This window comes from Ovis canadensis, chromosome 18, assembly GCF_042477335.2.
Source record: "Ovis canadensis isolate MfBH-ARS-UI-01 breed Bighorn chromosome 18, ARS-UI_OviCan_v2, whole genome shotgun sequence".
NCBI classification, from domain to species: domain Eukaryota; kingdom Metazoa; phylum Chordata; class Mammalia; order Artiodactyla; family Bovidae; genus Ovis; species Ovis canadensis.
Window position 1 is genome coordinate 74,600,691 of NC_091262.1, and position 13,483 is coordinate 74,614,173.

The 13,483-nt window shown below is 46.3% G+C and overlaps 1 protein-coding gene across 1 annotated transcript; it reads left to right on the top strand.

Annotated features, from left to right (window-relative positions):
- The first annotated feature begins 583 nt into the window (after positions 1-583).
- On the top strand, positions 584-11,985 carry BDKRB1 (bradykinin receptor B1). Its single transcript, XM_069559401.1, has 2 exons — positions 584-734; positions 10,281-11,985. Exon 2 carries the CDS (start codon positions 10,291-10,293, stop codon positions 11,350-11,352), a length of 1,062 nt encoding a protein of 353 aa, XP_069415502.1. The 5' UTR covers positions 584-734; positions 10,281-10,290; the 3' UTR covers positions 11,353-11,985.
- Positions 11,986-13,483: the final 1,498 nt, after the last annotated feature.

A 13,483-nucleotide genomic window follows, 5' to 3' on the forward strand; every position in this document is an offset into this window, starting at 1 on the left:
GCCCAAGGCTCTTGAGGTCTGACTCTCAAAGAAAGCCTGAAATTTCTGTCTGAACATGAGGTCCTGAATGGTTCAACTTGGCATCTGCAGATGTACATCAAAAACGGATTTCAGAACTGCCGGGGGGATTAGGGAAAGTGCATCTGATCTTACTCAGCTCTGCATGCCGCATGAGTCAAGCTTTCTGTGGCTCGCTGTTTGCTTAATGGGGTCCACAGTGATGGATTCTTGGCAACACACCTTTCATGATTAAAATTCAAAAGGAGGCATTCAAGTCAGCTCCCAGGAAATTTGCTGCAGAACCCCAGGCATTCAGGTCCCCAGTGTGAGCAGACCAAGTCATCACTCAGTGTCCATCAATGCCCGGCGAGGCTTGTGGGGCTCAGTGACGCCAAAATACGTTTCCAGGGTGGGTTGACCACTATACCATTCTTGGGCAGGATTGCAGGCCTTTCCAGATGTTGCCAAAGTAGAGATGGAGATGGTAGCTGAGTAATCGCTTGCCAGCCCCTAAGTGCAAAGCAGTTTTCATTTCAAAATCCCAGTTTGCTTCCTCCATCTGAAAGACTCATTTTTTCAGCAGTCCAGCCAATGACATCATCATCAGAGCGGGGGTTATGTAATTTAAGGCCACGACGCTTCCACGGTGGTTCCCAGAACAGAAAACATCTCCAAAGACAGCTCTCACCATCAGAAAGCCCAGCTGAAGTTGTGATACCTTTCATTTTGCCTGAGTAAGTAAATGAGCATCTTTTTTTCCTCTCTCTTACAAAAGTAAAATAGAAGATCCATACCTCAGAAGAACGTTTCATTTTACAGCTTATACTGGCAGAGTTTTCAACTTTCTTTGGATGTATTTTTTAAACATAATTTTAAATCAATTTAAGAGACCTGTATCCCATGCCTCCTTTGGGTTTTAGCTGCTTTTCCAGAAGAGAGGAGAAAGGACGTTTGAAATAGGAGATTATTTCCAGCAGCTCTTTACTGCAAACTCACGTGAAATATGTAGAGGCTGAATACAGCCGTCAGAGCCCCGAGTGGACTCTGACCAGTTACAGTCTACGAATTCTGAGTATAAAAGTCAAATTGGTCTCCAAGGATCACTTACAAAATTTCGTAACACTAATAGCTGGTTGGGTTATTTGTGGATTGAAAACAGCATCTTATATTGAACAACGTATTTTATGTCAGGTAAATATGGGAGGGAAGGGAGATAACTTCACATGTTCAACTTTATAAGAAATGTTGTGTGTTGGTTACTTTGTTAAAATGGTGATAGCCAGAAACAAACATATAAGGATTTTACAATGTTATAAAATATTAGACAAAATAAACCTACTCCTCTACTAAGAGAAATTGTGTTATCTGGCCATTTGTGGTGGAACATGATCAAGGTTTTATGATTTTTTAAATTAGATGAAGCCTTCTTGAAAATTCTAAAAAGGAAAATATAATGAATATTAAGTATCTGTTTACTATTCATAAAATATTTAAACTTTTATTTTTTATGAAAATTGTCCTTTGAAAATATGAGTCTAATGTTATATAGATATTCAAAGATAAGGATTACATCATGTAAAAAAAAATTGAACAATTTTTTGAAGTTTTGATTCTAGTCCATTTTCCCTTAACATAAACGTTTGAGGAAATCAAAAGGAAATGGAAGAGAAAAATGCATGAAACTGAGGAATAGTTTTGCTAAGTGATGTGCTATGATGTTATTTTTCAAAACTGCTTCTTGCTGAATTAATAGACGAAAATTAAAGAGAAATTCAAAATAAAAAAAACAGTGTCTTATGATGCCACTGGGTTGACATCCTTTAATATCTGTGTCTGTATTTCAAATGCCTTTATCGTCACCTCACTGTTGAAACTGGGATTAATTTGAAGAAGGCTATTTTGTTAAAGAAGCAGCACATGCCGATGTTTTCATGTGGGGAACTCAGAAAATACCAGATGGAAATTACAGAATAAGTCATTTCTAACATCCTTGCCCAGTATCACTTGTGAGTTTTTCAAATAGGATCAAATATGACTAATAATATCAATAGCTGCTGGATTCTGACCACATACTATGTACCAGGCAAATATCAGAGCTAAAACTCGGAGCAAACAAAAGATTTCTGCTCTCTGGCCAACTTTACATAAACATGAGCAGCAGCTGGTAAAGACCTCCTGAAAATAAGCTCGGCTTGAGCAGACTCATGCTGTGGCTGCCGCAGCCACAGACACAGCCAGGTCCCCTGGGATGGAGGGGGTTGTCTGCTGAACCAGCCAGACTCGGGCTGAAGTAAGAGGTCTCTGCAGGCGGCGCAGGTGACAACCCCTGGTTTCCTGGGCAGGGTGAGGCCTTGCCCCATGTATTAGTATCCAAATGGGGTTGGAACAAATTAGCACAAACTCAGGGGGCGCCAGTGGTAAAGAGCGTGCCTGCCAATGGCAAGAGACATAAGAGGCGCCGGTTCGATCCCTGGGTCAGGAAGACTCCCTGGAGAAGGGCATGGCAACCCACTCCAGCATTCTAGCCTGGAGAATCCTATGGACAGAGGAGCCTGGTGGGCTACAGTCCAGGGGATCGCAAAGAGTCGGACATGACTAAAGCAACTGAGCACGCACGCAGAGTGCCTTGAAACAGCACAAAATTATCTTACCGTTCTGGAGGTCAGAACTTTAAAGTCAGCTGTGATGAACTCAAGTCAAGGTGTTGGCAGAGCTGGGCTCCCTCTGGAGGCTTTTTCCAGCTTCTAGAGGCCGCCTGTGTTCCTTAGCCAGTGGCCCCTTCTCCATCTTCATAGCATCTTCTAATCTCTTTCTGACTCTGACCCCCTCCCCCACCTCCCTGTTTCACTTATAAATGGAACCACTTTCATCTGTGATGACATCAAGCCCACCTCCAAAATCCAGCATCTTCTCGCCATCTCAAGGTTCTTAATCCCATCTGCAAGGTCCCTTCCTCCATGTAGGGGACATATCTGCAGGTCCCAAGGACCAGGACATGAACATCTTTGGGGACTGTTGTTCTGCCAACCCCACATCCCTGGGGTTTGGCCCCAGCTTTGGTCTGGCGGTGCCTGGGCAGCTCCTGCTTCTTGCTACCCTGTAGTCCCTGAGGAGCACACAGGAGCCAGGCCCCATGCACTGCTCCCCAAGGCCACCCTTTCCTGCCCTGTCCCACACTTCAGAGGGGACTGAGCCTCCTGTCTCACATGTTCAAGGTGACCTGGAGGAGGAAGGAGAGAGAAGCTAAGCAGAGCGATCAGGGGGTTCTCTCAGTGCCCACAACAAACCTCTTCGCTCCTTCCAGCTCCTTCTTAAACCTCTCGGGGGTGAAGACTTTGAGGCTGGAGACAAATGAGAATCCTGCTGCCAAGAAGCCAGGCCTCCTGGAGCTCAGCTTTCCAAATTAAGTTGCTTAGTTTCCTAGTGTGCTGGGTGCCAGCTAACCCTTGAACTGGTCCACAGCTCTCAAAAAGCAGAAAGGGGCTCTTTTGATACTTTCTAACCTAGTGTTCCAACAGCAGAGTAGCCCACGTGAAGGAGAGGCTGCTTACACTGGACGGACCAGGGTACTTATCATCATCATTAGTAGTGCTGTTATTGCTACTGTACTCATCGCTGTGATTATTGTTGTGCGGTTTATCACTATTCAAGCCTCGTATTGGATGCTTTGCAGCCTGCAAGGGGATTCTACAAGCTGGATCTCATTCAATCCTCACCATGACGCTTCGTAATAATTGCTGTTACTCCCATTCTACAGATGAACAAACTGAGGCTCAGAGAAGTTACCTGGCTTGCCCTAAATCACAGCTTGGGGGCGCCAGGACCTAAGCCCAGGCTCCCTGACCCCAGGTGTGTTCTCTTTATGGTCACAGCACACTGGGTGAAAGAGGCCTGAACTCTGAGCTGAGCCTGGAAGAAGAGCCGTGCATAAAACAGACTGGCTCCCATCACTGGGTGAACGTGGGCAAGTCACTTCTCTTTACCTCTATTTGCTCATCTGTACAATGGGCACAAAGACATCCGTCCTCCTCCCAGGCAAGTTGTCAGGATTGGGCTACCTAAAGCCCCGCACAGCCCGCAGATACTGGTGTGGCTGCCAGTGAAGGGTCAGGTCAGGTGCCGGGGGCTCACTCTGCACCCCAGTGTCTGAGGAGACTGGGGATGAGGTGATATGCGGGCTTTCCATAGCACATAGAGCTTCCTCAGCATGCACAGAGAAGCACACAGGGAGGAATGGCATGACACCCAGTGGCGGTTTTAGGAGGCAGCTCCCACCCGTGTGTGTAGTACAAGGGGGCTGGAGGTGGGAGCCTGTGCTCACCACATTCCTGAGAAGTCAGGTTTCCTGGGTGTGTTGCTTTCCTGTGGCTACAATAGCACATCGCTATAAAACACTTCCAATGATTGTATTATATTGATGGAGTTATAAAGCAGTTCAATCAAAAGCTATTTTCAAAAAATACGCATATTTAATTACATTGGGTCGGTCAGAAAGTTCTTTCAGGTTACCGAAAAACTCAAAACTTTTTGGCCAATGCAATATATATGTGCATGCATGCTTGTCACTCCAGTCGTGTATGTGTATGTATATATGCATCCATCAGTGAATGTTATATTATATTAATATAGCTATAAAGTGCTTGCGTGCGTGCTCAGTAGCTTCAGTTGTGTCTGACTCCATGTGACCCTATGGACTGTAGCCCACCAGGCTCCTCTGTCCATGGGATTCTCCAGGCAAGAATACTGGAGTGAGTAGCCATGCCCTCCTCCAGGGGATCTTCCCGACCCGGGACTGAGCCCACATCTCCTACATTGCAAGTGGGTTCTTTACCACCTGAGGCACCAGAGAAGCCAGTTATAAAGTAGTTCTAATTGAAAACTATCTTCAGGGACTTTCCTGGTGATCCAGTGGCTAAGACTTCACGCTTTCAATGCAGACATCCCAGGTTCAATCTCTGGCCGGGGAACTGGATCCCAGATGCCACAGCTGAGACTTGGCACAGCCACATTTAAAAAGAAAAAAAACACCTATTTTCAAAAAAATTATGTATTTAACTATGTATGTATGAATGTATATGCATATATACACACACACCAACAAATTGCTTGTAAATATTATATTGATGGAGTTATAAAGTAGTTCTAGTAAATGTTTTTCCCCCTGAAATCTAAATACATACATAAATATAATAGCAAAATGAAACATTTTCTTTATGTTAAACATTACAAAATATTTTAAGCAAGATAATTAGTTTGGGTACATATCCATGTGCTACAATCAGTTTCTTAGGCTTGTACCTGACTCTCATACGTCACTGGCATTTTCAGAAGAATGTGTTTTTCTTTCAGTATGGTCCTATTATTTTGAATGGTCCCATATAATTGCCTGAATTATTTCTTCAAATTTTATGGTTAATAAATTGAAATTAAGCACCTTCAATTGTCTCTTCTCTTGGGCCAGAATACATTTAATGAAGATGGTCTCTCTGCAGGTGTTGAGGTATCTGACAAATTCTGAATAAATTCTGCCAAGCAGAGGCTATTCTCAAGTCTGATACTTTGCATATGGAATTATGTAAATATTTCAACCCAGATATTTTCACAGGTGCTGTCTTTTTGCCTTAATTTGAGCTCCTTCAAGAAATATTTTTAGCACATTAGACTCTTCAAATAAGTTGTAGCTACTTAAAAGTTTTGAACGCTTTGTCAAATTCAGATACAGAAAATTATGGGCTTTCTTATTTCATCTCATTTTTGTACAGAATATGAACTTCTCCAATTGAAAAATTCTTCCCACAAACTGAGATATTCCAAAGCTCATTATATAACTCAAAAATTAAATTTTCTGTGTCATTTGACCTCTCCTCACTTAGTTTGATCATTTTCTCCTTTCCTCCTTTGGCTATAAATTTCAATTATTTTCTGCATAAAGCTTTATTTTCAATAACTATGCTCTGCTAAAAGCTCTAGAAGCTGTTGTTTGGTGCTCCATTCCTCACTGATTTAGAACAAATTCAGCAAAAATTCTCAACTCTGCTATAACAAATAGTTTAATAACATTTTAGGGCACTTAGAGTCCACATCTTCTAAAATTGATTGATGAAGGACAGCAGAGAAAGAAAATACATGCTAAAGTTGTTTTTAATTCCTCATCAACTTCATCACAAAAGTTTGCAGTTCAGTAAGTCTGAACTACGAAACTTAACACTGCAAAACTTTGTAAATCTTGTCAACTATAATGAAATTTGGGGCCTTCCCGGTGGCGCAGAAGAATCCACCTGCTAATGCAGGAGATGTGAGAGATGCAGGTTCGATCTCTGGGTTGGGAAGATCTCCTGAAGGAGGAAATGCCAACCCACTCCAGTATTCTCGCTTGGAAAATTCCATGGACAGAGGAGCCTGCCAGGTTATAATCCATTGGGTCACAAAATCTCACACGACTGAGCAACTGAGCATGTACACACACTTAATGAAACTTACATGCAATTACACATTGGGTCTGCACTGCAACTTGTTGGAAGTACATTTCTGCTTCACTGGTCTCTTATTTTAGCAAGAGTATTGTTGTCTCTGTGACACTGGGCCCCACCAAAATGTGTGTGATCATCAGAAAAACACAACTTTCTTCCCAACGTGAACAATTTAAACTGAATTTAGAATAGCATTCACAAAATGTCCATTGTTTCACTTTGCCAGGGTGAACTTTCATAAGTTTTGGCTTTGATTCCATGAACTGGATTAAAAAATTGAATCGTGATTGAAATTGACTCATTTTTCTGTTGGAAGACAGTTATCAAACTGGCTCCGCTTCACTGCCTGTGGATTTCTTACGGAACTTTCTCACTAATCAGCTTTCACTTCTATTGTCGTGTGGGTCCAAGATAACATGATGCTGAAAATGAGCTGACTTAAAGAATACTTGTCTGCTCTAAGTGAAAAGTCATCCTTCCAGGGTGACCTATGACAGTATCTTCTGCAGTGATAAAGTGAAATTGATGTTTTCGGGCTGATCTTTGAAAAATAACAGTTTCTGAAGTAGCAGCTTTGTGTTGGGTTTCCTTGCGGTCAGAAAAATCGCTAAAGGCCCCCTTTGTGATGTAAGCATCAATACTTCGTGCAAGTTACATATTCATCATCAATTTCCCAGAGACAGAAGTTCAGGGCTTAAACTGTCATTAAACTTTTTTTGCTCATTGCTGCCAGAAGGGCTTATTGCTAAATTGAAAAGTATCACCAAATAACAAAATAAATATTTTGCTATGGATTTATGCCCTGAAATCAATGATGAAATAAGAGCATTCCTATTATTCTTTATGCTCTAGGTCAGAACTCTTTAAGCCGCCTCCTAACCCCTCACTTCCTGTGTCCTCTGCTGATGGGTCAGCTGGCAGCGTAGCAGCTGGTTCTCTTCTCTGCCTACACTCTCCCTTGGTGATTTCACCCAGTCCTGTGGCTTTAAATACCAAATACCATCCATGTGATTACAACTCCTAATGATGGGGACTTCCCCGCTGGCCCAGTGGCTGACTCTGAGCTCCTAGTCTTTGAGTTTGAGGGGGTTTGATTTTGATCCCTGGTCAGGGAACTAGATCTTCCAAGCCACAGTTAAGAGTTTGCATGCCATAACTAAGATCGAAGATCCCTCGTGCCACAGCTAAGACTCAGTGAATCCAAATAATACAATAAATATTAAAAACAAAAACAAAAAAACCACTTCCCAAGGATGAGGATGTATCAGTCTCTCAAACTTGGTCTCTTGACACCAATCTTGTGTAGCTTACTACCTTGACATCCCCACCTGATGTCCAACAGACAGCTCAGCCGCACATGTCCAAAGGTCAAGTCCTGACCGTTCCCCCAAAAAACTTGCCCTGTCTCCACTCCATCATCTCCAGCTCAGTTGATGGCAATTTCATATTTCCAGGTTCAGTTCAGTTCAGTTCAGTCACTCAGTTGTGTCCAACTCTTTGCAACCCCATGGACTGTAGCATGCCAGGACTCCCTGTCCATCACCAACTCCTGGAGTTTACCCAAACCCATGTCCATTGAGTCAGTGATGCCATCCAACCACCTCATCCTCTGTCGTCCCCTTCTCCTCCTGCTCTCAATCTTTCCCAGCATCATGGTCTTTTCAAATGAGTCAGCTCTTTGCATCAGCTGGCCAAAGTATTGGAGTTTCAGCTTCAACATCAGTTCTTCCAATGAACACCCAGGACTGATCTCCTTTAGGATGGACTGGTTGGATCTCCTTGCAGTCCAAGGGACTCTCAAGAGTCTTTTACAACACCACAGTTCAAAAGCATCAGTTCTTCGGCGCTCAGCTTTCTTTATAGTCCAACTCTCACATCCATACATGATCACTGGAAAAACCATAGCCTTGACTAGATGGACCTTTGTTGTCAAAGTAATGTCTCTGCTTTTTAATATGCTGTTTAGCTTGGTCATAACTTTCCTTCCAAGGGGTTAGCATCTTTTAATTTCATGGCTGCAGTCACCATCTACAGTGATTTGGGAGCCCAAGAAAATAAATTCAGCCACTGTTTCCACTGTTTCCCCATCTATTTGCCATTTCCAGGTTCTCAGGCCCAAAATCTAGGCATCATGCAACCCCTCCTTTCTCATGACACATACTCAATTGGAAAATCGTGGTGGCCCTACCCTCGGAATATGTCTAAAGCCTGGCCACGGCTCATCGCCTCCACGGCTGCCCCTCCCGGGCTAACGAGTTTATTCACTGAGCTTCCTGTCACTGCCTCTCTCCTCCCATGAGGCTAGAAACATCTTGAGGGCAGGGCGGGTTGGCTGTTTGTTACTGCTCGTCCCAAATGCCTAGAATTGTGCCTGGCATGTAGTGGGTGCTCAGTACATACTTGTCCAGTGGATGAACGAATGGAGGGACCCGTGGTTTTGACCCAATGTGAATGGCGCAGCATGCGGCTTTCAGTGTCACAGCGAGAAGGTCGGATGAGGAAAGTCAGGCTCAGCGTCACAAAGCGATCACCTAAGTCTGCAGAGCCAAATAGACTCTCTGGAGATGAGCTGTCTTAGGCGGTATCTTGTGTTGGATACTGTGAGTTGTGCCCAGCTGAAGATCTCTCAAGCATCACTAAGGATAAGCAAGATGATAACAACAGTTAACAGGTAGCAAGTGCCTACGGAGAGCCGGAGACCATTTGAAGCGCTATGCATATGTTAGCTCATCCAAACGGGGGGAGGGTTTTTAGGTGTGAAGCCCCAGAAACTCCACACCTTCTACTATGGACTCCACCCTCTCCATCCTACTGGTTCCAATTCCAGTGGACCAGTATCTCCACTGGCCAGGTTTCTCCCTTGCTTCATTCTGTCTTCAGCCATCAGCCACTGTCTCCTGTCTACTTAGATGGTGAGCACTTTCAGGGGGCTGGGCCCTGTATCTCCAGTGCCTGGCAAAGTACTGGCACAACGTAGGTGCTCATTAAATATTTGTTGCGCTGCTAATCATAATAGCATGGTTGTAAATAAGACTCATCCTCCCCTTCCACTGAGTGCTTCCTCTAAGCCAGGCGATCAGGTCAGGTATTCCATAGATACAGTTCTTGACATAATCCCACAAGAAGGATACAATTAGCTCCAATTTTCAAAAAGGAAAATAAAACTCAGGGGGTCTAAGTGGCCCACAACACATGGTTGTGTCAGGATTTGAACTTGGGGCTCAAAGCCTTGGTCGTCTTTTCCTTTATACTCAGAGTTGGCAAGCTTTTTCTCTAAGGGAAAAGTGAAAGTGTTAGTCAGTAGTTGCTCAGTCTTGCCCGACTCTCTGAGACTCCATGAGCTATAGCCCACCAGGCTCCTCTGTCCATGGAATTCTCCAGGTAAGAATACTGGAGTGGATAGCCATTCCCTCCTCCAGGGGATCTTCCTGACCCAGGGCTCAAACCCTGGTCTCCTGCATTGCAGGTGGATTCTTTACCATCTGAGTCACTAGCAAAGCTCTAAGGGAATGGATGATTAATATTTGCAGGCCAAATGGCCACTGTGGCAGCCACTCAACTCTGCACACCCATGGCTGATTCATGTCAATGTATGGCAAAAACCACTACAATATTGTAAAGTAATTAGCCTCCAATTAAAATAAATTAATTAATTTACAAAACTTCTGCTAGTGTAACACAAAATGTAAATGATTGGGTGTGGCCATGTGCCTATAAAACTTCATTTTCCAAAACCGGAGGCAGGCTGGATAGGTTGCGGATTAGAGTAGGCTGCCTCCTGCGTGATGCTCTGCGTACTGTTCCTCGCAGGTCACCGTGAATGGCGTCCTGGGCCCTCCTGGAGCTCCAGACTCCCAACCAGAGCCAGCCCCTGTCCCTGAACGCCACGTCCTGTGACGAAGCTTGGGAAGCCTGGGCCCTGCTGCACCGAGTGTTGCCCACCTGCATCCTCTCCATCTGCCTCTGCGGGCTGCTGGGGAACCTCTTCGTGCTATCCGTCTTCCTCGTGGCCCGACGGCGTCTGAACGCGGCTGAAATCTACCTGGCCAACCTGGCGGCTTCTGACCTTGTGTTCGTCTTGGGCTTGCCCTTCTGGGCGGAGAACATCCGGAATGAATTCAACTGGCCTTTCGGAGTGCTCCTTTGCCGCCTGGTCAACGGCGTCATCAAGGCCAACCTCTTCATCAGCATCTTCCTGGTCGTGGCCATCAGCCAGGACCGCTACTGTGCACTGGTGTATCCCATGGCCAGCCGGAGGCGGCGGCGGCGGCTGTGGGCCCAGGGCACCTGTCTGCTCATCTGGGCCGTGGGGGCCCTCCTGAGTCTCCCCACGTTCCTGCTGCGCTCCATCAAGGCTGTGCCGGAGTTGAATGTCTCCGCCTGTGTGCTGCGGTACCCCCACGACGCCTGGCCCTTTGCAAGGATGGTGGAGTTAACCCTGCTGAGTTTTCTCCTCCCCTTGGCTGCAATCGTTTTCTTCAACTATCGCATCTTGGCAGCCCTGCGGGGGAGGCGGGAGATCAGCAGGACGAGGTGTGGAGGGCCCAGGGATGATGGTAGGACCACCGCCCTGATCCTCACCCTCGTGTCTGCCTTCCTGCTCTGCTGGGCACCCTACCACTTCTTTGCCTTCCTGGAATTTCTGTTCCAGGTGAGGGCTGTCAGAGGCTGCTTCTGGGAGAATTTCATCGATCTGGGCCTGCAGTGTGCCAACTTCTTTGCTTTCGTCAACAGCTGCCTGAATCCAGTGATTTATGTCTTTTGGGGCCAGCTTTTCAGAACCAAAGTCTGGGAACTTTATAAACAATGCATTCCTGGGAGTCTGACTCCTGTAGCCTCGTCTCATAGGAAAGAGATCCTCCAACTTTTCTGGAGGCATTAACACAGCGGGGAGCCAGGAAGTGTGGCTTCCTTATCCATTGTTACTGACATCATAAATACGGAGAAGGGGGCAACAGAGGGTGAGATGGTTGGATGACATCACCGATTCAATGGACATGAGTTTGCGCAAACTCTGGGAGTTGGCGAGGGACGGGGAGGCCTGGTGCGCTGCAATCCCTTCTGTCACAAAGAGTCGGACATGACTTAGTGACTTAACAGCGACAGTAGACTGAATGATCCCCCTCATCACCCCCGCACATAACCAGGACCTCTTCCCTAGAGCCTGGGAAAGTCTATGTGGTAATGGGGGCTTTGCAGGCATGATTAAGCTAAGGATCTTGAGATGAGGAGGTTACCCTGGGCTATTTGGATGAGTCTAGTATCATCACAAAGTTCTTTACAAAGGGCAGGCAGAAGTGTCCAAGTCAGAGAAGGTTGGAAGGATGCAATGAAGGGGCCACAAGCCAAGGACTGCAGGTGCCCTGTAGAGGATGAAATGGCAGGGAAATGGACTCTCCCTGGAGCCTCCAGCAGGAACCAGCTGTGCTGACCTCCTGACTGCAGCCCAGTGACACTACTTTGGAGGCCTGACCTCCAGAACCGGAAGATAATAAATCTGTGTTGTTTTTAATAAGTCACCGAGTTTATGGTTAATTTGTCACAGCGGTAGGAAACAAATTTCCAATAAGCATCTCTTACTGCCATTCCAACTGTCCTTCCAAAATGTTCTAGGTTAACTACCAGGAACAGAGAGATGATATAGCTAGAGATCCTATCTGCAAGGAACTTACGGAGATCAAAATAATTACAGTATAAAAAAAGTAAATGAGAAATCGTGTACAGGTGACACAAACCCGTGCCCAGGGCGTTCAGAGGGAAGGAGGATGGGCTCCTTCCAGCATCGCCAAAATAGAGGTTGCCAAGGGAGTAAACGGTGAGCCGAGTTTGACAAGGGGTAGACTCTGGTACGGGCTTCCCTGGTGGCTCAGCAGATGCAGGAGACGCAAGAGATGCAGGTTCGATCGCTGTGTCAGGAAGATCCCCTGGAGGAGAAAATGGCAACTCACTGCAGTATTCTTGCCTGGGGAATTCCATGGATAGAGGAGCCTGGAGGGCTACCAGTCCGTGGGGTCACAAAAGAGTCGGACATGAGTAATCGACTAAACCACAACAGGAACCTGGTACATGGAGAGAGGGAGGCAGAACCGGGACACACAGGTAGAAAGCGCGGGCTGCGGGTGAAAGAATGCTTCCGTGCCCTTCTTGCTGCCAGGATCCCACTGGTGACTCTGAGAGGATCTGCCTTCCAGGAGCCCAAGGCAACAGGGATGAGAGTTAGGAGAGTGTCACAGAGCGGGAGCATCTGCTGTCAGGTGAGAACACACAGAAGGGGCGTCCAGCCTCGGGGGCGGGGAGGGAGCCATCCAGAGGGGCTTCCTGGAGGAAGAGACCTAAAATCCCCAAAAGACAAGCAAAACGGGGAAAAGGAGTGCTCTCGAGAAAAGAAACAAATCAGACCCAGAGGCAGGAGGGTTCACAGGTTAAGAGGGAGGAAGAAAGAAGGAAGGACGAGGCTGCCAGGGAGGGATTTGAGGTGTGAGGAGAAGCAGGTGTTGGGAGGATCTCTGATGGTCAAGGGCAGGAGGGAAGCATGGAGGTGTTTCAGGGGCTGTGAGCGCCTGGCTGGAGGTATGCATTTTTGCTAGATGATCATTTTGTTTGTTTGTTTGGTTCTGGCCCTGCTGGTCTTCATTGCTGCTCTAGGGCTCTCTCTAGTTGCGGCAAGCAGGAGCTCCTCGCTAGCTGGAGTGCACGGCTGCTCGTGGCAGCGGCTCCTCTTGCTGTGGAGCACAGGCTCTGGAGTGAGCAGCCTCTGTAGTTGTGGTTCACGGGTGTGGCTACATCTCTGCACGTGGGATCTTCCCGGATCAGGGGTGGAGTCTGTGACCTCTGCGTTGGCAGGTAAACTCTTAACCACTGGACCATCAGGGAGCCCACATGCATTTCTTATGTGAATTAATCACTCTGGCCAAGCTCAGTGGGCCCAGGTATGGCAGATAGTGGACTGCTCCAGGGGTGGGATTTGTCAGATGAGCAGCCATCGTTTAAGGGTGTTGGGGATTTGGGTGGTA